Below are 21900 nucleotides of genomic sequence, written 5' to 3' on the forward strand. Positions count from 1 at the left end.
CCTTCAAGGAAGTGAGAGCCTGATGAGAACTATGAACAAGGGTATGGAAATGATAAAAACAGCAGAGTGTGACACAGAGTGCATCCAGCAAGCAGAGATCCTGCCCCGTGAACAGCTGGAGATGGCCTCGCAGAGGTCACGGTTGGGGTGGGTCATGAAGGACGCGTGAGATTCTAATCAGAACTGTGTGTGTGTAGTGGTGGGTATAGGAAAGGTAAGACACAAAGTGAGAGGGGCTAAAACTCCCCAAAGGAAGGAGTGAGTAGGATGTATTGGCTGAAACCCAGCACATCTGTTTTAAAGAAAATACAGGCAGTCGGACTGGAAGGTAGGTCGAGAACACTGAAAAAGGCCTTGAGCAAAGGTAATAAGGTTTTAGGGTAGCATTAGGAAGACCTGTACATTTGGATAGGGCTTGGTGTTTTCTGTCACTCCTTCCCTTAGTTAATCTCATTTGGGCTTTTTCCCTGCAAGCTTGATAGGACATGTCTAAGGCAGCAGCACAAAGACACAAGAAGGCTCGTCCTGCATCTCTGTGTACAGAGTAAATGACACCCGCTAAGTAGGATGGGTCTTGCTGACTGGGAGAGGGGGGAAATTTGCTCTTTAAAGGAGAGGGTTGTCTCTAGAGGTAGCTGAGGATAGTGACCCCTCGCTGGCATGTCTGGGCAACACAGGGCGTCTGTGATGCATCATTCACTTCTTTCCATACTGCCTTTGCCACTGCCCAGTGTGTTTGTCCCCACCCTGTCCCTCACATGTGCACCCTTCAAACCTCTGTTAGAGAAGAACCAGCACCCCTTTATTGACAGGTGTCTCCAGAGGGCCCTTGGGAAAGGCCTGGTCCCGGGTTTCCTTCTCACCTGGCCTCGATGCGGGTTTCAGAACAGTGTGGTTGGTGGTTCTCAGGCCCAGTTGTACATCTGAAACCTCTGGGGAGCTTTGAACAACACTTACGGCTGGGCCACAGAGCCACGCCAGTCTGTAGTACCCAGACCAGCTGAGGTATTACAAACACCCCTGATTTTATGGACAAGCAGACTGAGGCTCATGGCATAAGATTACTTGCTGGTAGTTACACAGCAAGAAAATGGCAGAGCTGGCATTTGAACTCAGATAGTCGATTCTTGAGTCTGAGCTTCAAACTCCCCAGTTTTGTGATCTCTCCCCTGCTAGCTAAACTGTCACAGTACTGATTTGGCCGTGCATAACTAGGTGACAACCACAGTTTTTTTCACAGCACAACTAAGATTTTAAAGGCAGCTTTTGAAATAAACAAACCAGCAGTGTGAGATGTTACATCTGGCCCCACGCCTCTCAGTAAGGTAGATGTGAAATTAGCAGCTGGGATTCTCTGTTTCTGAAGCTCAGGTGGCTTTTTTCGGAGCTGGTCTCCAATGCATAGGCAGCCAAAGTGCTGGGGAAACCTCAGCTAGGCCCTAACCTTCTTGAAGGTTGTGAACTTATTTATTAGTTTCTGTCTTTCACACTGTTGACTGCACAGAACTAAATTGGCAAGTACCTGAATGAATGAACGAATGAATGAACGAATGAATGGCTGACAGATTTGTACTATTCACTTGTGAGCTCCCATCCTGCCATGCACAGCTTGTTTCATCTCATCTGCAGTGAGTACCAGTCTAGATACCATCTGGGGCCCAGGGAACAGGTATTGAGAGGTATGTCATTAAAGAAAAATAGAACAAAAATCAGTGCTAACTCTGCATTAGGCAGAACCCTTCATCCAAGAGGTTTGTGGCCCTAAGACGTCAAAGGGGCAGTTAGCAGCTTCCACCTGTTTCTTTTGATGTGGCCAAAAGCTAAACTGGAACTCTTTTTTGTTTGTTTGTTTTACAGGTCACAGCCAAGACTGCCTTTCTATTTATTTTACCTCAGTATAACATTAGCATGCCTACAGCAGGTAAGAATCTCTGGTTTCCATCTTCCCCTGGCCTTATTAACCCTGAAGGACCTGGAAAGCTTCCTTTCCCCCATACAGATACAATCTTTTTAGATATTTAAACCAGCCTCCGGCAGCCTCCACCACTGAGATTACAGTGGGGAAGCATTAATAGCTAAGAACTTCCCTCTCTTCTGCTCTCTCTCTTCTTCATCAGAAGAGGACCTACTGCACCATGCAGTGTTTCATGCAGCTCCTACTCTTTTCTCCAAAGCATCTAGTGTTGACTTCTGTTAGAGACAGGACGTGAGGCATCATAACCATTGATCTGTTCTCCAGAGCATGGCTTCCTTTTAACATTTTCAGTGAGGAGAATGTGCAGGATGTTGCATTTTGATAGTGCATGGAAGCTTGGCTGGGGGGTACAGAGTGCTGCACTCTGACTGGGTTGGGGTAAGGACTAAACCTCAAGCCCAGCCAAGAGTCTTGTCGCAGGACTGTTGTTAAGGCCCACTGACCAGAGCTGCCGCATCACATGCTTCCCCGATAGTGGCTGAGCATTTCCAAGTGCTTACAGGGAGACCAGCCAGCATCATGCCAGGTACCACAGTGGCCTCACAGGCCGTTCCCAGTACAGTTGAGGGGCTACAGCTCAAGGAGTAGCAGGGCCAGGCAGGTAAATTGCTGAACTGGACAGGAGAGAGGGTCCATCTAAAGAAGCAGCTCACTTCCAGCTTCCTTTCCCACCCCTTCCCTCAAGAGAATCCAAAGAAATCTCTTTTTAGGCAGAAATACCCTGATTTTTAAATGTTGCCAAGTAATTTAGAAATTCTGCAAACACCACACAGTTCAATATTGGGTAAGCCAAAACAAAACATCTGAAGGCCAAGTCCAGCCCTTGGGTACAGGTCTGCAACTTTGGGGTTCTCAGATCCCGCCACCACCACCCGAGCATCATTCCTTTCTCAGTGGCAAAGTCCTGGGTGGCCTCTTGATGAACAAAGAAAGGACTTTTATTTGCTGAACCTAGTTCTTTCCTCTTCATTCCTTTTTATTTTTGAGACGGAGTTTTGCTCTTGTTGCCCAGGCTGGAGTGCAATGGTGCAATCTTGGCTCACTGCAACCTCTGCCTCCTGGGTTCAAGCAATTCTCCTGCCTCGGCCTGCCGAGTAGCTGGGACTATAGGCATATGCCACCACTCCTGGCTAATTTTTTGTATTTAGTAGAGATAGGGGTTTCACCATGTTAGTTGGGCTGGTCTTGAACTCCTGACCTCAGGTAATCTATCCGCCTCAGCCTCCGAAAGTGCTGGGATTACAGGCATGTGCCACTGTGCCTAGCCCTTTCCTCTTTGTAGTAGAGAGGTGACTTGTCTTGACTTTAAGGTGAGATTCTTTTCCTTGTCTGGTTCTGCCAACTACTAGCTGAAGGACTTTGGGGGCAAATTTCTGAACCTGTGGCTCATGGAGGATATAGTCTGAATCTTTCCTGGGTCCACCACCCCTTGCAGTCACTGTGGCCAGGCTTGGGAGGAAGCCATGCTTTTGGGGCAATCAAGTCAGTTTCTTCATCTGAGAGTGAAACTGAGAGACATTGGCAAGCGAGGAAGAAAACTCCATGCCATGAAAGAGACTCAAGAGCGTCTCTGCCCTCAGTGGGCCAGGAAATGTGGCCAGCACCAGTGGTCAGGAAGCAGGCAGATGCCCGCTTATCCCAGGGTACACTCCAGTGCTGGGGGGCACGTAGATCATGTGGCTCAGTGGTATGTATTCTAAGTCAAATCCAGGCTTCTTTACTCCTGCCTCTTGAAAATCCTAATAACAGAGACTTGGCTATACTCAAGATTTACTGATTTATTTTTTAATTTTAAAAAATTGTAAAGTATATGTAACATAAAATCTACCATCATAACCATTTTTAAGCGTGTAACTTAGTGGCATTAAGTACATTCACATTGTTGTGCTATCATCACCACCATCCATCTCCAGAACTCTTTTCATCTTGCAGATTGAACTCTGCCCACCAAACCCTAACTCCCCTTTCCCTACCCACCTCCCAGCCCCTCACAGCCCCCAACAGCCCTCGTTCCATTTTCTGTCTCTGTGAATTTGACTACCTTAGGTACCTCATATAAGTGAAATCACATAGTAGTAGTTGACATTTTGTGATTAGTTAAAATTTATTCTTAAACACTTTTTCAAAATACATTTATCTGAGTGATATGTAACTCTTAGAGAAAAATTATACAGAAAACCGTAAGAAGATAAAAGTCACACAGGACACTATCACCTAGAAAAAACTAAAGTTCAAACATTTTGGAATATTGATTTATAACACAATTTTTTGCTATTGTAATATGATGAACCTTTTTCTGTGTCACTGATGATCATTCCATTTAAGCAGACATCCTGAAAAGCTGCAGGATGTTTCTTAATAGGGATTATCACAAATTATCCAGTCAGCCCCATATGGATATTTAAGTTTCCTGTTTTTATTGTAAATAGTACTGCAGTGAACATTCTTGTGGCTAAATTTTACATTTATTTATGATTACTTAGGATAACTTCCTATTACTAGAGTTTCTGGGTTAAGTAGTATGTAAAAGTTTTATGTATGTATTGCCAAAATACCCTCTGTTATTTAATACTTGTGACCCATAAACCCTGAATTTTAAAATTATTTTATAAATATAAAATGCACAGGATTTAAAAAAATCAGAATGCCAGTTTATAAATGTCTAAAGAGACAGCCAGTTATCAAACATCGTGCTGGTGTTTTCATTACATTTCTCCCTGAAGTCAACTTACAGGGGACGTTGGATCATACCTCACATACCCAGAGCTGTGTTACTAATTTACCATAAGAAAGAATTGTCCTGGAGACCACAAAAGTTGATGTGCATGTGATTGGGCATCCTTTTATTATAAGAAGAGCTTATTTGTGAAGCCAGATCATGATCAGAGGGTTGATTTTTGAGTTTGAACCCTTCCCAGAGACATTGACAGACAAGTGATATCCTCAGGCATTCTCCCAACGGCATGAGAGGCATAGACAACATGCTGTAGAGCTGAACTCAGAGCCTCCGGGCAGAAAAGGCTTCCCACTGTGTTTGAGTAAGGGGGAGCAGGGGTAGTAGAGTGCCACTGTGGATCATGTCATGCCTTCGTTTGCTCAATTAATTAATTAATCAAGCTAGACAAATATTTATTTGACTATTGTGGGCCAGGCCCTGGGTATAAAATAATTTACAGAACCCATCTGATCTCTGATGTCATGAAGCTTATCATTTATTAGAGAGAGATAGGTAATACACAAGTAAACAATGAATTAATTATCGTTGTGATAGGGTGATGAAGGAAATATATAAGGTTCTGTGGTAAGGAAAAACAAAGGGGTGGCGACAGAAGATGTTTGTGAGTGTGGGGTTGTGTTGTGTTGTGAGTAGAGAGAGAGAGGTCTGGGCAGAAGAAAGCACTTTGGACACAGGGACCAGCATATGCAAAAGCCCTCAAGTGAGACAAAGACACCTTGAGTGGGGTGTTCTAGTGGCTGAACATAGGCCAGCGTGACTGGAGCCAGAGGGGTTTGGCATTTCCCCTGTGTGGGACTATTGAATTCTGCTTCTGAAATCCTCCAGAACAGGCCTGGGTAGAGGAAAAGTTAAGTACATGCTAAACGGAGGGGGTTTCAGTTACTTTAGAAAGAGAAGATAGAGTGTTGTTAAATAGCCTATCTTTTATTTAAATCTTGCCATTTGGGGCTATTGGAAATATGACAAGCAAATAATCAAGAGAGACAGTGAAATCAGAATAGCCTGCTTAATTTTGTTTTGAGCTCCTTAATCACTAACCCAATATGGTAATGTTTGGTTTGTAAGAATTGGAGGAAAGCAAACTTCTCATGGGAAAAAACACTTTACGATAACAAGTCTGTTAAGGTTGTGATTTTTAAAACCCTCCTCAAAATCTCTTTAGATTGTACTCCACTCTTAGAAGTGTACCTTTTTTTTTTTTTTTTTTGAAAAGCCCGGGTAAATTCTGACTTCTTTTTAAATTTTATTTATTTATATTTTTTGAGACGGAGTCTCGCTCTGTTACCAGGCTGGAGTGCAGTGGCACGATCTCAGCTCACTGCAACCTTCATCTCCTGATTTCAAGTGATTCTCCTGCCTCAGCCTCTTGAGTAGCTGGAATTGCAGGCACACATTACCATGCCCAGCTAATTTTTGCATTTTTAGTAGTGACAGGGTTTCACCATGTTGGACAGGCTGGTCTCGATCTCTTTACCTTGTGATCTGCCCACTTATGCCTCCCAAAGTGCTGGGATTATAGGCGTGAGCCACTGCGCGCAGCCGTAAATTCTGACTTCTAAGGTTTCTTCCTTAAGTAGTGTGTAACTTCGTCAACTCTTTTAAAACTGAATTTTAGTAGAGCCAGTGACTGTTTTCATACAAGGGGGTCCATCATTTCCAAAGCCCGTGTCTTCCTCAGCTGATGTTTTTTCTAAGGAACAAAGCTAGTAATTAGTGTGGGTGACACTTTTTCTTGACTGTTTTGTTTTGTCGTAACTCCCTCTTCTTCTATACTTCCTTCTCTTCTTCCCAGCTCCTAGTATTAGTTTCCTAGGGCCAGTGTAACAAAAGTACCACAAACCAAGTGACCGAAACAATAGAAATTTATCATCCCAACCTTCTGGAGGCCTAAGCCCGAGCTGCCTCCTTGGAAGGCTCTGGGAAGGACCTGGTCCAGGCTTCCCTCCTGGCTTCTGGAGGCTTCCCCTCCTTTGCGTGCGGCAGCGCAATGCCAGTCTTCACATGGAATTCTCTCTGTGTGCATGTCAGTCTGTGTGTCTAAATTTTTCTTTTTCATAAGGACACAGTCACATTGGATTAGAGGCCCAACCTACTCCACGGTGACCTCATCTTAACTAACTACATCTGCAGAGATCTTGTTTCTAAATAAGGTAACATTCTGAGGTGCTGGTAGTTAGGACATCAACATGAGTTTTGGTGGAGGTGGGAGAGACACAATTTAGCTCGTAACACCAGCTATAAATTTATGATTTTGTACATTATAATCAGCTGGTTAAAAAAGTTAAGCTTAATTCAGAGAGATGCACACGGTAGTGGCAATGACACATCTTATGCATCCCAGTGGAGCCCCTGCCACCCTGGCGCCCTTGAGGTTTTCTTTAAGGTCAGCAATGATGAAGCAGGAAATACTCCTTTACCAACTTTCTGCTCTCCTCATTCCTACTTGCCATTCTATTAGCAAATAAAAATTCAGGACTGCCAGTTAAATATTCAGATAAACAATAAATGCCTTTTAAAAAGTATAAGTACATCCCAAATTATGCACTGGATAGAAATATACTAGAAAATTAATCATCATTTATCTGAAATTCAAATTTAACTGGCTACAACCATTTACCCTGCTCAGTTCTGGCAAGGAATAAAGTGTGAGTTTTCTGATCTTACCGTTACACACTCTGAGTCTTCTTTCTAATTAAACTACCACAAAATATATAGTGTGTGATTAGAAATATATAGACTGTAAAGGTTAGAAAAGACAAGTTTGATTCTTCCCACAGGCAGACTCCAGACCTGCTGGCTTCCTTTTTGATCTAGAACAGGTGAGCCCAAATGGGCTAATCACTTAGCCATGAGGTTGGTTTGGATTGCACTACTAATTTGCTTAATTGTCTTGGGCAAAACACTTAACACCTGGGTCTCCATCGCCCATCTGCAAAATCCAGAGTGATGATCACTGCCTCAACCCCAGTGGTTCTTGTAGACAGGAAGCCCTGGGAGTCCTCTTAAGGGCTTGCTACTCAGGTTTTCCATAGACCAACACCATCGGCACCACCTGGGAACTTGTGAGAAATGCAGACTCAGGCCCTACCAGACCTGCTGCATCAAAATACCTGCTGTATTTTAACAAGAGCCTCAGGAAATTCCTGTGTCCCATAAAGCCTGAGAAGCACGGCCTTAAGTGAAGGGGGTGAAAATTTCTAGTTAGGCTTTCAAATAATCCTGTGCTTCTAACCTCAAAGGTAAGATAGGAAACCCCTAACCCCAGTAACTCATTTGCATCTTTCTGTCCTTTTCTAATTTTGGTTTTTCTATAAACATTTCATTCTGGTAAAGGTGGGGGGAGGTGGGGAGTATCACTAGTGGAGTTCGTTTCTAGCTGGGGCTACAGCTCCCTAAGAAGTCATGTACACGTTTGTAAAGCAATGTGGGCAGGAGTCCTGGTAGCTTTGACGTTGTTCAGCCTGCCTGCTGCTACACACCTCGAACACCAAAGCTGGGGTTGAGGGAGCTCTTCCAGAGAAGGGTTTGTTTTGCAGTGATCAAAGGGGACAAGGATCCATCCCCGGGCCCTGTGGATCCCAACTGGCTTTATTACTACCATCTGCTCTGTTGTGTTTGCAGCCAGAGATGAAAGGCCTGAGAACCTCTTACACCATAGCTTGGCCATTGTTCTCGCAGCCTCTTCTAGGATGAGACTCACTGCAGTCAAAACAACCTCAGACAGCTGGTTTTAAAGCCTCATTCAGCCAAAGGCCTTTGTCCAGGACTCAAAATGATTCTTGTTCCTTTTGCTAGTTGGCAGAAATTAGTGTTGTCTTCTGCTTGTATCACATACTTGAAAGATTGGCATCACATATCAAGCTGAGCCCCCGTTTGTAAGATGAGCTCATGGGGGTCAAGAAAGGAAAGAGACAGATGGGCAGCGGTGGCTCTGGAGATGGAAACCATACTTGATTATGGATGAAAGCTGTCTAATCTGTGGCCCATACAGCTGGAGAAGACTTAAGACTCATCTAGCCTGGCCTGCTCCTTTTACAGCCAAGGAAACTGAGGCTCAGATAATTGATTCGTGCTCCCAAGGATGCACCAGTAAGAGCCAAGGAGGGGCTGGGGTGCTCACACCTGTACAGCACCAGGGTTTGTGAAAGCTTTAGAAATCTGGGTTTGTCAAATGGGGCAGTGGGCATAGGCAGTCCCAACCAGAGAGTCAGAGACTTGGCTCTGTCCTGGCCCTGTTGAGCCAAACAGCCATGAAGATCTCTGACCCTGAGGTCCTATTTGTATGACTAAGAGAAAAACCGCGGCCCCCAGTGTCCCTGGCCTTATTGGTTGGCCCTCTGACAAAGGGTGGGACGCCTCTGACCCAGGACTTATGGCCAGCCCTGGACTTGATTTTTTTCCCCCAATAACTAAAACTTATTAAGTGTAACAATTGTGCAGAAAGGTAGACAAATTATGTGTTCAGCTCAATGAATTTTCACACACTGAATACCTCCATGCAACCTAGAAGTGCCTTCTTCAGATGCAACTTCATTTTATCCAATTCCCTGTCACAGCTCCGATAATTTATCTCATTCCATATGGAGCTTGTAGAGGTTTAAATAAGGAGAGCCACTGAGTTGCTGTGTCTAATTGTTAACCAGCCTGAAGCCTGTGATTGGCGGGAATGGTGGCCAGAGCCTGCAGACCCATGTCTTTGAACTGCTGCACTGGTCCCTCAAATGTCTCTTCTCCTAGTGAATCATCTTGCTCTTCCCCCCACCCTGTCCCCTTTCACACCTGAACCCCACCCTACATTTTTACTTGAACTTCACTTTTCTATTTCTCCTGATCAAATTGTTTCTTCTCCTATCTAGGTAGGATAAATTTTCTTTCTTTCTTTTTTTTTTTTTTTTAAGATGGCATCTCTCTGTTGCCCAGGCTGGAGTGCAGTGGTGTGATCTTGGCTCACTGCAATCTCCACCTCCTGGGTTCAAGAGATTCTCCTGCCTCAGCCTTCTGAGTAGCTAGGACTACAGGCATGTGCCACCACACCTGGCTAATTTTGTATTTTTAGTAGAGATGGGGTTTCACCATGTTGGCCAGGTTGGTCTGGAACTCCTGATCTCAAGTGATCCACTGCCTTGGACTCTCAAAGTGCTGAGATTACAGGCATGAGCCACCACACGCAGCCAGATAATTGTTTTTCTAATCAGTTGTTTTTAGTGAAACAATTTTTGTCAGTTTAGCAATGGGTTTGTTGAAATCGTTTTTTTTTCATGTAAGTTTTTTAAAAACTCTAATTAAAAATAATTTTTAATGTGATTCTTCAGAGAGTATATATTTTTTTATAGCTCTCAATGAATGTTAAAAAGTTTGCACCTTCCCCCAGCTGTAAGCATTCTTCACTTGAGGCAGCCTACGGAATGCATGTGTCATGCCCAGGGCGTGTTGTATGCAGAAGCCACGGAACTGCGAAGTACAGTGGAGTCTGTAGTATGTGCCTAGCACCTAGAAATCTTTGTATATTTCTTTCTGGAAAGCTATAGGGAGATTTACAGCCTTATAAAAAGGAATGGTGCATCAAGAAAGCAGTGCAGGCTGGGCGCAGTGGCTCATGCTTGTAATCCCAGCATTTTGGGAGGCTGAGGCAGGGGGATCACTTGAAGTCGGTAGTTCAAGATCAGCCTGGCCAACATAGTAAAACCCAGTCTCTATTAAAAATGAAAAAAAAAAAAAAGAATTAGCCAGGTGTGGTGGTGCATGCCTGTAATTCCAGCTACTGGGGAGGTTGAGGCGTGAGAATCCCTTGAGCCTGGGAGGCAGAGATTGCAGTGAGCTGAGATCGTGCACTCCAGCCTGGGCCAAAAAAAAAAAAAGTAATGCAGAAGCCCAAGATCTCATCAACTTCTCTTCAACCCTTCATTCATCTTTGCCTACATTGTGTTATGTCATGGAAGTATCCTTTCTTTATCTTCCTTCCTTACTATAAAATTGGAGAAAATATATTCCAAAGCATGCAGTGTGGGGTTAAAATGGTTACTTTGAAGATCTGTCAGATCTTTAATTCTCTGGCATCTGTGTATATTTCCGAGGATGACCGTAACAAAGTATCACAAACTGAGTGGCTTAAACAACAGAAATGTGTTGTCACACCGTTCTGGAGGCCAGAAGTCTGAAATGAAGAGGGTGGCAAGGTTAATTCCTTCTGAGGCTGTGAGGGAAGGTTCTGTTCTAGGACTCTCTTGGCTTGTAAATGACCATCTTCTCCCTATGTCTCTTGTCATCATCTACCCTCTGTTTGTGTCTGTCTCTGTCTAAATTTCTCCCTTTTTAGAAGACCACCAGTCATATTGAAACAGGTCCCACCCTAATGACCTCATTTTAATTTATCTCTGTAAAGACTCTATTTGAATTAGGATTTCAAATACTTTTTAATGGAGGCACAATTCAACCCATAACAGCCTCTGAGTGTGTGTGTCCATGCTCATGTGTCAGAACTATGGTGATATGGTGATACTTGTAGTTAAAACACTACTGGTCACATCTTCCAGGCTGGGAGGCCAAAGAGGGAGTGGGCCAGCAGCCTGGAGAGAGGGGAGGGGTGGAGGTCAGAATGCTGCCCTTGGAGGCTGCATGCACCATACCTGTCTTAAGCTCCTCTTTTTTCCCTACCACCTGGGGGAGTGGGGCAGACCTCTAGGGTTTAATGAGTATACCCTCTGTGCGATTTGAAGGGGTGTCAGGAGGCAGAGAGGCCTGGTGGGGAGCTAATGGGTTTGGCCCTGTCATCAGCAGCACAGTGGAGTCCTGGCTCCCCACTCCTGCCTAGCTGCAGGTCCTGGGGACACCGTGACTGCTCACCTCTGCGTCTTAGCTGCCATTTCAGTAAATGGAGATAATACCTGAGATTACTCTGAAGAGTAAATGTCGCCATGAGATGTGCTCACTACCATGGATGGCACAGAGCAAGTGACTTTTCCGTTCCTTTAGCTTCTGATTCTTTCTGTTGGAAATAGGCATAATGCTTTCATCTATTCACATAGCACCTTACAATGTATAAGTCACTTATCTGTTCTTATAGCTCTGTAAGAAAAGGTAGATGGTTTTATCCCATTGTTCAGAAGGAGTAACTGAGACATCCTGGATCATATGACAGACAAGTGGCGACTCCAGAAGTGAGCTTCAGGTCTTTTCATGCCTCATCTGGGTCCCTATGGAAAAAGACAAAATAGAGCAACAAGGTACAAAGCAGGAAGAATTTGAAGACTTATTTACTTAAAAATTATTTTTTGAATAAAAGTACATTCACACGGTTCAAGTACAAATCTGTATTAAACACTTTTTCCTGTACAGGTCTAACCTAGGTATTTTGTACCAATTGCACCTAGACCAAGTAAGATTATTTCTTACTTCCTAGCTTCCTTGCGCCCCGTCCAGTCCATACTACAGAGGGAGAGTCTTGTTCCCACCCTGCTCTCCCTTTCTTTATCACCCCCACACCCTGTGGGCAGTCACTGTTGTGTCCTGAGTACCCTTCCAGAATTTCTTAACTGGCCATCCAGTGTTGCTTTATGCAAATACAAATGCATATTTTTCTTTCCTGCCCTTTCTTATGTAAAAGGTGGAATACTATATGCTTCTTCTGTACCTAGCTTTTTTCCCCACCAAATAATGTATCCTAGATATCATTTCATATCAATATGTAGAGAGCATTATCAGCTTTCTAAAAATTTGTTTTGAGATATAATGCATGCAGCCAAGTGCCCATGTTGATGAATTTTTATATATGTATACACCCATGCAGCTCTAGCCTAGATCAAGATACAGCACTCCAGCTTCCTCCTGCCCATTCCAGTCAGCACCCCCTCCCATAGTAACCACTATTCTGATTCGTAAATCCCCTGGTTACAGTTTACCTATTCTTGATTTCATTTATCTCTGATGTTTTTAAATAGCTCCATTGCTTATGTAAATATTTTTTAAATTTTTGCTGGGTCAGCATCACCTGGAGGTATAGTTAAATATGGATTCCTATTTCCAGTTTCTGAGCCAGTAGATCTGGGGTAGGGCCCAACAATATGCGTTTCTAAGCTCACAGGTGTTACCGATGCTTTTGGCCCACGGCCACATGTTGAGTAACCCTGGTGTATTATAACTATAATTTATCTACCGGTTCCCTATAGATAAAACAATATGAGTTGTTTCCATTCATTTACCATTAAAGATAGTGCTGTGGCATATAACCTTGAACACATGTCATTTTGACTGTAGCAGTTACCAGCTGCAGGATAAATTTCCAGAAGTAGAATTGCTGCATCAAAAGATTGATGCGTTTGCAATCTCAATAGAAATTGCCAAATTGCCCTCCAAAGAGGTGGTACCGTTTTATCTTCCTGCTGGCAGTGTGTAAGAAAGAGTCTGTTTCCCCACAGCCTTAGCAAGAATCTATTGTCAAGCTTTGGATTTTTGCCAATCTGATAGGTATGAAATGGTATCACAGTATAGTTGTAATTTGCATATCTCTTCTGTGTAAGGCTGAGCAACTTTTTAAATGTATAAAGGCCATCTTTTCTGTGTTTCTTTTTTCTGTGACTTTTCTGTTTATATCCTTTGTCCATTTCTACTAATTTTAAAAAATCCTTTTATTGTGAAATTAGAGCAATTTTCTACGTATTATTAGCAAGATTAGCCTTTTGTCTCTGATCTGAATTGTAAATATTTTCCCCAGGTGATCATTTGCCTCTTGATTTTGTTTGTGGTGGTGTTTCCATATCTAAGTTCTAGATTTATATATAGTGTAAAACATTCAAAACAATATGAAAACAGAGTTGGCTCTTAGCACAGAAACCAATAGAAGAAAATTTTACAGATCCAGATTTGCAGGGCTTAGGAAAGAAACTGGGAGTACAGTGATGTGATACTCTTTAAACAACTAGCTTTCAGACAAAAGAAGCAGAAGATGCCTGCCCAGGCTCTAATGAGTTCTCAAAAGCAGATGGGATGGCAGTAATAAGTGGACACCAGCTCAGGTAGTGCAGAGGAGGTCAGAAACCACACAGTGGGATCCAGACAGGATTGGGGTATGTAAAGGCAAACAGGAGAAGCCGCTTGCAGGTGACATCAGAAGGAAACAGGAAAATATCTATTAGTCATAGGAAACAGTGCAGGAGGTCAAGCAGAATGTGACTCCCCAAAAGGGACAGCTGTTCACAGAAGTGGTCAAAACAGCCAAGATTCTGATCATTTCAGATATCTTTTAAACTGTAATCAAAGATAACCATCACTTTTGATGGGAGGTGGGATAATCCACTATGGTGGGAAGGTCATTATCGAAGGTGCTTTTTTCTAAAGCTAGATTCATTCCTACACTAGAGCATATCGGCATACTCCACAGGGTTATATAGGAAAAAGGCTCATAGAGTATTGGTGTTGGAAAGGTATCCGGGGTCATGAAGGTTGGAGGTTACAAATCTGTGGCCTGTAGTTGGAGTTGGCCTACAGATGTGTTTTCTTTGGCCAGCTTGGTGTTGGCCCATACAGTGTTTTTAAAAATTTTGAATTAGTCACCAGCACTTTAAAATCAGATGATTTCATGTAAAGATTTTTCTTTGCTTTTGAAATATCAGGAATCCGGCCACTGGGTTGTGCCTCTCCTGTAGCCACAGTGGCTTAGACACAGCTTCGCGACTGCCTCCCTCACCCCTGTGGGACACAGTATGGAGTGTGCCCCTCCTCTGTAGTGTGTCCCTGACACTGAGGCGCCTGTCACTACCGTTGATCTCAGTTTTAAGTTGTATTTATTTTAGTGAGGTTAAAAGGTCAGTAGATATCTCTTAAACTTGTTTCTCTCTCAAAGTGGAGATGTGAAAGATAGACCAAGAGGGTGATACATTTAAAGAAAAACAGTGGAAAGCATATTTCTCTGTGGAAGTGAAGAATATCACCTGCTTCATGCGGTGGGCCTCTGTATCGAAAGCAGCTATCTAAGATACCTGGACCACCTGGCTCATTTGTGCTCCCTGTAGGCATTTTGTTTTGATCCAAAATCAGAGTCACCTCTCTGGCCTCATAGCCTAGAGATGTGCTGGACTTACCCATCTAAAAAAAATCAATAGATTATTGCCAAAGGATTGCTGTTCTTTTTGAGAGCTCATGCAAGACAGGGGCAGTCTAAAAGAAGTGGGAGCTCTATCTTGGGTAGTGTGAGGGTTTTTATAAGAACGAGTAAGCAACCAAAATTTAAAAAGAAAAAAAAATCAAAAACATCAGTTTGTTTATAGGCACCTGGAAGGCCACAAAGGTCCAACCAACCTCTATAGCTCTGTCAAAACAGAAAGGGCCAAGCCAATTTATTATTACTTTTGCACCAACCTAATACTTTCTTCCTCTGATCAAAAGTAGGAAGATAGGGCTGGATGTGGTGGCCCACACCTGTAATCCCAGCACTTTGGGAGACCGAGGCATGTGGGTCACCTGAGGTTAGGAGTTCGAGACCAGCCTGGCCAACATGGCAAAACCCTGTCTCTACTAAAAATACAAAAAAAAAATTAGATGGGCATGGTGGCCCATGGCTGTAATCCCAGCTACTTGGGAGGCTGAGGCAAGAGAATCACTTGAACCCAGGAAGTGGAGGTTGCAATGAGCTGAGATTTCGCCACTGCATTCCAGCCTGGGTGACAGAGCAAGACCGTGTCTCAAAAACAAAACAAAACAAAAAGTAGGAAGATAGCAGATAAGGTAGGAAGCCATGGAGATAATTTGTGTGAGTATAGCTTTTGAGTATTTGTGTATGAAACTGTTTCTTATGATTATAGGAATAAGAGGTCAGAAGAATGGCATATTACCAGAAATGGAGCTGTGATGGGGTGGGATGGGGGGCTGTGTTGACCTTGAGGTGGCATTTGATGACTGGACTAGGATTCTAAGAATGAGGAAACCCAGGAAATGGACTGTGTCTCTTAACTCTGTGAACTCTGTTTCCTCATTCACTTTCCTTGCTTATCTCATGAGATAGTTACGATGATCAGAAGAGACAATGCATGTTGCAGAATTTTAAAACCATGAAAGAGGCTACAGAATATAGATACTGTTCCAGAAGGAACTTGAGAATCAATCCTCATAGCCAGCCTGTTGGCTGGTTCTTTCGATTCCGTTCTTTCGATTCCATCACCGAATCTATCTGGTGCACGTGTCTTCCCCCATTGCTCCGCCTGGGATTCCCATGGGCGCCTCCTGACTGCGCTCCTGGCTTGCAGCCTTGCCACTCTAACCCATTCTCCCTATGGCCGGAAGAGAGGTCTCTATGAACATGTGATTCGAATCCTTCAGTAGCTTTCATTCCTTTAGGGTACGATCCACATGTCTTGCCCTGACCTCTAAGGGGTCCTTCCTGATCTCCCACCTCTGCAGTTCCCTAGCCTTCTGCTCCACACCCCCAGCCTTCAGTCCACTTCAGAGCATTGACACACCTACAAGTTTTTTGTTGTTGTTTTTTAAATTGTAAAATAACATAAAACATATCATCTTAATCATTTTTAAGTGTACAATTCAATAGTGTTAAGTACATTCACGTTGTTGTACAACCAATCTTCAGAACTCTTTTCATCTTGCAAAGCAAACTCTGTGCCCATTAAATAACCTTCCCATTCCTCTCGCTCCCAGCCGTTGGTAACCACCATTCTACTCTCTGTCTCTGAATTTGACTAGTCTAGATAACTCCTATGTAAGTCAAATCATGCAGTGTTTGTTCTTCTGTGACTGACTTATTTAACTTAGTCTCATGTCCTTGAAGTCCATCTATGTTGTAGCATGTGTCAGAATTTCCTTTTACTAAAGGCTGAATCATCTTCCTCTGTATGTGTACAGCACATGTTGTTTATTCACTCATCAATCCATGGACACCTGCGTTGCTTCCACACTTTTGGCTGTTGTACATAATGCTGCTGTGGACATGGATGTACAAATATTTTATTGAAATCCGGCCTTCAATTACCCCAACACCCAGAAGTGGAATTGCTGAATTATGTAGTGATTCTATTTGTAACGTTCTGAAGAATCACTATACTGTTTTCTGTAGTGGCTGTACCATTTTACATTCCCACCAACAATGTACAAGCTTTCCAGTTTCTCCACATCCTCACCAACACTTGTTGTTTTCTGTTTTTTTCCCCCTATTTTTGTAGCCAAACTAATGGGTGTGAGGAGATAACCGTTTTGATTTGCATTTCCCTAATGATGAGTGGCGTTGAGTATCTTTTATGTCCTTATTGGCCATTTGTATTACTTCTTTAGAGAAATGTCTCTTCAAGAACTTTGCTGCTCCTTTTTGAATTTGTTTGTTTTTTGTGGTTGAGTTACAGTTCTTTGGCTGCTGGTGTTTAAGTGTATGAGGATTTGGTGTGTCCCCACTAAGCTCTAGGAGGGCAGTGGCTGTGCCCATGTGGCTCACTGCCATCTCCCAGCGCCCAGCGTGGAGCCCTGTGCATGGTTTGTCAGCCAGTGAGGATGCATGTCTGCAGCTCTCAACGGCGGGGGAACACAAGTCTGTGTTTATTTCTACATTCATTCTAGTTTCAATAAGGATTTCGGACTATGGTCACATCTCTTTGGAACCCTAGTATTTGGGATCAAGAATGGCAGGTGACCCTCTTAAAGGGCTTTAAAATGGATAATCTAAGGTCTTGTCAGGCACTGTTTCACTGATTTTTGGACTGTGCTTGTTCGGTTGAGTATAAATCCCATTTTGCCCAGTAAGGAGGATCTTGATGATGAAACTGTGTTTAATTATTTTATAATTTCAAAATATGCGGCCACCTAATTGGTCTCTTTATGAAGAAGGCAAGGAAAATGTAATCCTGGCTTCACACGTGGTAGAGCGGAGAGGCTGGGCCGTGAGTCTCCTCTCCCTCATCTTCATGTCTTCTCCTCGGATCTTCAGTGCCTGACTCCCCGTCCTGGAGCCCAGCCCTTCAGTCCTCAGTTGCCAAGCCTCATCAGTTCTCTCTCCCTGACAGCCCTCCTTCTCCCTTCCTCTCTCTTCTCCTGCCTTGATTCAGGACCTGTGGTTTCTTACCTGGATCACAGGAACAACTTTCTAACTGGTGTTCTTACCTCCAGGCATGTTCACTGCTGCCAGAGTAAATGTTCCAAAATGCAAATGTCATCATTTTCCTGTTTAATTTGAATTCTTCGATGTTTCCACATTGGCTTCAGGATAAAGTCCACACCCTTTCACATGGCACACAGGCCATGCACAGCAGCCCATCACTTGCCACGGTGACCTCCCCTCTGCCCCCAGCACTCCAGCCGCAGTCCCTGCATTTTTTATGGATGCTGCTTTCTCTGGCTAGGATGCCCCCCACCAGCCTCCCCTGCCTGTCCCCGAGTTCCAGTGCTGTTCTGTTCACTCTGACCAGTGAACAGTTACTCACCTCCTCCATCCTAGCCAGAGCGGAGCCCTTGCCTACTGTGGCTCACTGTGTCTGCCTCTTGAGAGCGCTGCCTGTCTGTAGGGTACATCTGTCTGTTAGTCTCCCTGCTGCACTGTATGTTTTGCAACCAGGGGTGGTGTCTTTTATCTCTATGTTTCAACAGTTAGCTCAGTGCCTCTCATAGAGTAGGTCTTTGTGGAAAGGAAGAGGGAGAGGAAAAAGGAAAGTTTGTCTGATTTCAAAGATCATGTTCTCTCTGTTCTCGCCACCTCCCCCCACCCCCTCACCACTGTCCACTGTTACATTCTGCCAGTCCAGGGTGACTGAGGTTAGGGTGGACTCCCAGAGTGACCCAATCAGCTTGACTTTGTTCCCTGGCCACCCTGAAACAAACTGAGCCTGGCCTACCTTCTGGTAAATGCATCCCAGCAGTGAGATGACTCATGTGTGTGTGACTCAGAGCGAACGCAGCACAGCTGGAGAGCAGCCATTTGCCTGTGGGGGGGGGGGTGGGGGTTGTAGAGAGCAGCCCAGCCCCAGGCACATGGCCACCAGGCTCACAGCCCTGCAGCCTGCTGCCCACTGACTGGAGCAAGGATGCAGATTCTCCTCTGTCCACAGGCTGCAATAGCAGAGTTTCACTAGATTTCTGTACCTGGGATGCTGTCTAATTTATTACTATTAAATCATATTTTAATAAGCCACCATTTATTGCAGACTTACTGTAAATTGTTGGCACTGTTGTCAGCAAATTATCTCATTTGATCCTTACAATAGCCCAACAACAAAAATAATAGCAAGAGCATAAATAGCACTTACTATGTGCCAGACACTGTTCTGAGCACTTCACATTTATTAATTCATTTAGTTCTCACAATAACCCTACTATGCAGGAAATGTTACCCTCACTTTTCAGATGAGAAAACTGAGGCACGGAAAGGTCACACATGGAGATACCCGTGGGTCACATAGGCCAGAGCTGCGATACAAACTCAGGAGTCCAGCTTCTGAGTCCACATTTAGCCCTCATGCTGTGCCTTCTTGGAAAGCATTAACCATAGTACCATTTTACAGGGGAGGAAATTGAGGCTTAAAGAGGTTAGTCCTTTATCCACAGTCACACAGGGAGTGATAGAGGCAGTGATGGAGATTGGTGGTCTCCAACCCTGGCTCCTAACCACTGTGCTCCAATGCTCGGACTCAGGAGATACTACTATCACGATACAGCTATGCACTTGGTTCTCCTTGGTGCTTCCAAGGGCTAAGACCAGAGGGTGGGTAGGATTCTGGGGCAGAAACCTTCTTCCGAGTCTGGAGCTATAGCAAATGGGTAGCATTTGATGGCACATTTTGCTTCCCATCTCATTTCAGTTTTGGGTCCTGGAGTATTTCCTTCCCTCAGGGATGCTGATGGAACTTTTATTACCTCCACAGACAGTGAGACCGTGCACTACCACTATGGCCCTAAGGACCTGGTCACAATCTTGTTCTACATCTTCATCACCATCATCTTGCACGCTGTGGTTCAGGAGTACATTTTAGATGTAAGTGACGTGTCCGGATTCTGAAATCAGAAGCTGGGGAGGTGCCTTGGGGTGGAGGACCTGGCCTTGGAGAAACCGCAGCTCTGCACCTGTTCATCCTCCAACTTGCTTGCGCTGGTTGGGCCTATTGCGTGGGCTTCCCTCACCACACTTTGGTTTCTGTTCCCTCTCATAGCCTCCTTTAATCAGCACATGGGACAACAGTATTTATTACACAGAGAGAAAGCTTTGCGGAGATGGTGTCCTTATGGGTCTGTCGCACATAGAGTAATTGGGGATGTTTTCTTTACACGTAGACTAGAGACACTCATCTTGCCACTTTCTCAAAATGCTTACCTTAGACCAGGCACTGTATGCACACAGTAGGCTTACACCAGATAACTTGGATTATGGCCAGCTGCAGACTTCTAACGTTGTTCAACCTTTTTGTGGGAAGAAAACAGGAGTTTGAAACTTGTCCAATATGGATACATTTGTATGTTAATATGAGGGGTTTTCTTTATTCTTTAGAAAATCAGCAAACGGCTTCATCTCTCCAAGGTCAAACACAGCAAGTTCAATGAATCTGGACAGCTGGTCGTCTTTCATCTCACCTCAGTGATTTGGTGCTTCTACGTGGTGGTGACGGTGAGCCATTCTCAGGACTGCTGCAGGGGGAGAGCTCAGACCAAGGGGCAATTCCAGCTCTAGGACTGCTCATCAATGACTGCAAAGGACCCCTTACTCCTTTTCTTTTTCTGTTAAGGGGAGCAAGTTTCTTAGAACCTTCTTAGCTTCTTAGAACCGAAACTGTGTTTGCATCCTCATGGTGTTGCAGAGAGAGACCAGATGGTATAGATGCCATTTTATAGCTGGAGAGAGTCATCTTATTCGACAGTCACCACTTGTTATAATTATTATACAATATTACGGTAATGATACCATGGAACTGTATAATGCTGTATTGTTTTACAAGGCCCTTCCACGAACACTGTCCCATAAGATATATTTTATGTTCATTCTGATGCTCATGTTATAGATAGAAGAGTTCCAAGCTCAAATTTTGCAGTATGCCTGTGGTTCTGTGGTTTTGAAGCAGCAAGGATAGCTTGGAGTTGGAGGTAGAGTTCCAAGCCCAGCTTACCCTTTGTGTTACTATGTTGGCCTTCTGTAAATGAGGCCAGCCTCACCCTGTCAGCTCATCAAATGCTGTGAGAGTCAATGTCATTGCAACAAATGCCTGTAGGACCAGACAATTTATCTACCCCTCCTTTCTACATAATAGGACTCTTATTTCAAGTGACCTTTGATACAGCAAATTCCCTCATAGAAAGGAATGTGGATGGTCCTTTGGAGTTTGCTGTAACAAGACCCTGCCTGTCCTGCTAGGAAGTGTTGAGTTGGTACCCACCGCCACCTGGAGCTCTACCTTCCTGTAACCTGGCCCCCTGAGAAATCCATGCCTGGGTCTTGGAAAATTCAGCACCTCTGTGACCTCTGTAAGATTTCCTTCCCAGCCTTCCCCAGATCCCTCACCTTCTTCCTCTAGGAATTTTAAATGAGGGGCCCAAGCCTTCTGTCCTCTCAGGCAAGGCTACTCTGTTTCACAGTCCCTGGGGCAGATGGACACTGTCTGAATAGTACATCCCTGCTGTTGTGCTGTGCACGTAAGTCCCTATACTTCTGAGTTTCAGACCACACCCAGTCCCTTGACGTTCAGTTCATGCCCACCCCTGGAGACCTAAGCTGCTTTGAAGCAGAGCAGCCTCAAAATACCAAAGATGTTTAACTGCTGTTCAGGGGAAGCATTGCCTCATCTCTGAATCACTTTTATCCTTTCAACTTTGCCCCCAGACATTCCACCCTAGCTGTGACACGTGGCGACCAGATTTGGAGGCCGGAGCCAAGTTGCTTAACATTTCTTCCAGAGTGTGAAAGGCTCAACCGCTCTATCTTTGCTGTTCTTCAAGGACTTGAACATGATGCTAATTAGTTTGAGAGCACATAGGCTTTTCTTGGGAGGCACATGGCAGTCTTTTATTCTGGGGAGAGCCAGTTCCCCACTCAACATATTCAATAGGCATGGAGACCAGGGGACCATGGAAAGCTCCGGTGACCCCCAACTGGACTCTTCCTAACGACATTCAACTCCTTGCCCTCCTCCATCGGAACCATGCTGCCTGGTAGGAACGTGATTGAAGAAGAGAGGTAGTTCTGCAAAAGTCATAAAAACAGCTTGTTTTTTTTAATCAT

General features: G+C 44.2%; 1 protein-coding gene across 2 annotated transcripts in view; it reads left to right on the forward strand.

The window, feature by feature from the left end:
• TRAM2 (translocation associated membrane protein 2) overlaps positions 1-21900 on the forward strand; it is a 78887-nt gene that overhangs the window by 41176 nt on the left and 15811 nt on the right. The window contains exons 1-4 of one of the 2 annotated variants that reach the window (XM_012441616.2): positions 1515-1628; positions 1858-1921; positions 19559-19668; positions 20179-20295. In XM_012441616.2, the coding sequence (XP_012297039.1) occupies positions 1909-1921; positions 19559-19668; positions 20179-20295 (240 nt within the window). In that variant the 5' untranslated portion in view covers positions 1515-1628; positions 1858-1908. Of the gene's footprint in view, positions 1-1514; positions 1629-1857; positions 1922-19558; positions 19669-20178; positions 20296-21900 lie in introns of those variants that run through there. The other variant, XM_012441615.3, reaches the window with a different exon arrangement.

This window comes from Aotus nancymaae, unplaced genomic scaffold (assembly GCF_030222135.1).
Source record: "Aotus nancymaae isolate 86718 unplaced genomic scaffold, 86718_ANA_hifiasm-v0.15.2.pri h1tg000040l, whole genome shotgun sequence".
Lineage (NCBI taxonomy): Eukaryota > Metazoa > Chordata > Mammalia > Primates > Aotidae > Aotus > Aotus nancymaae.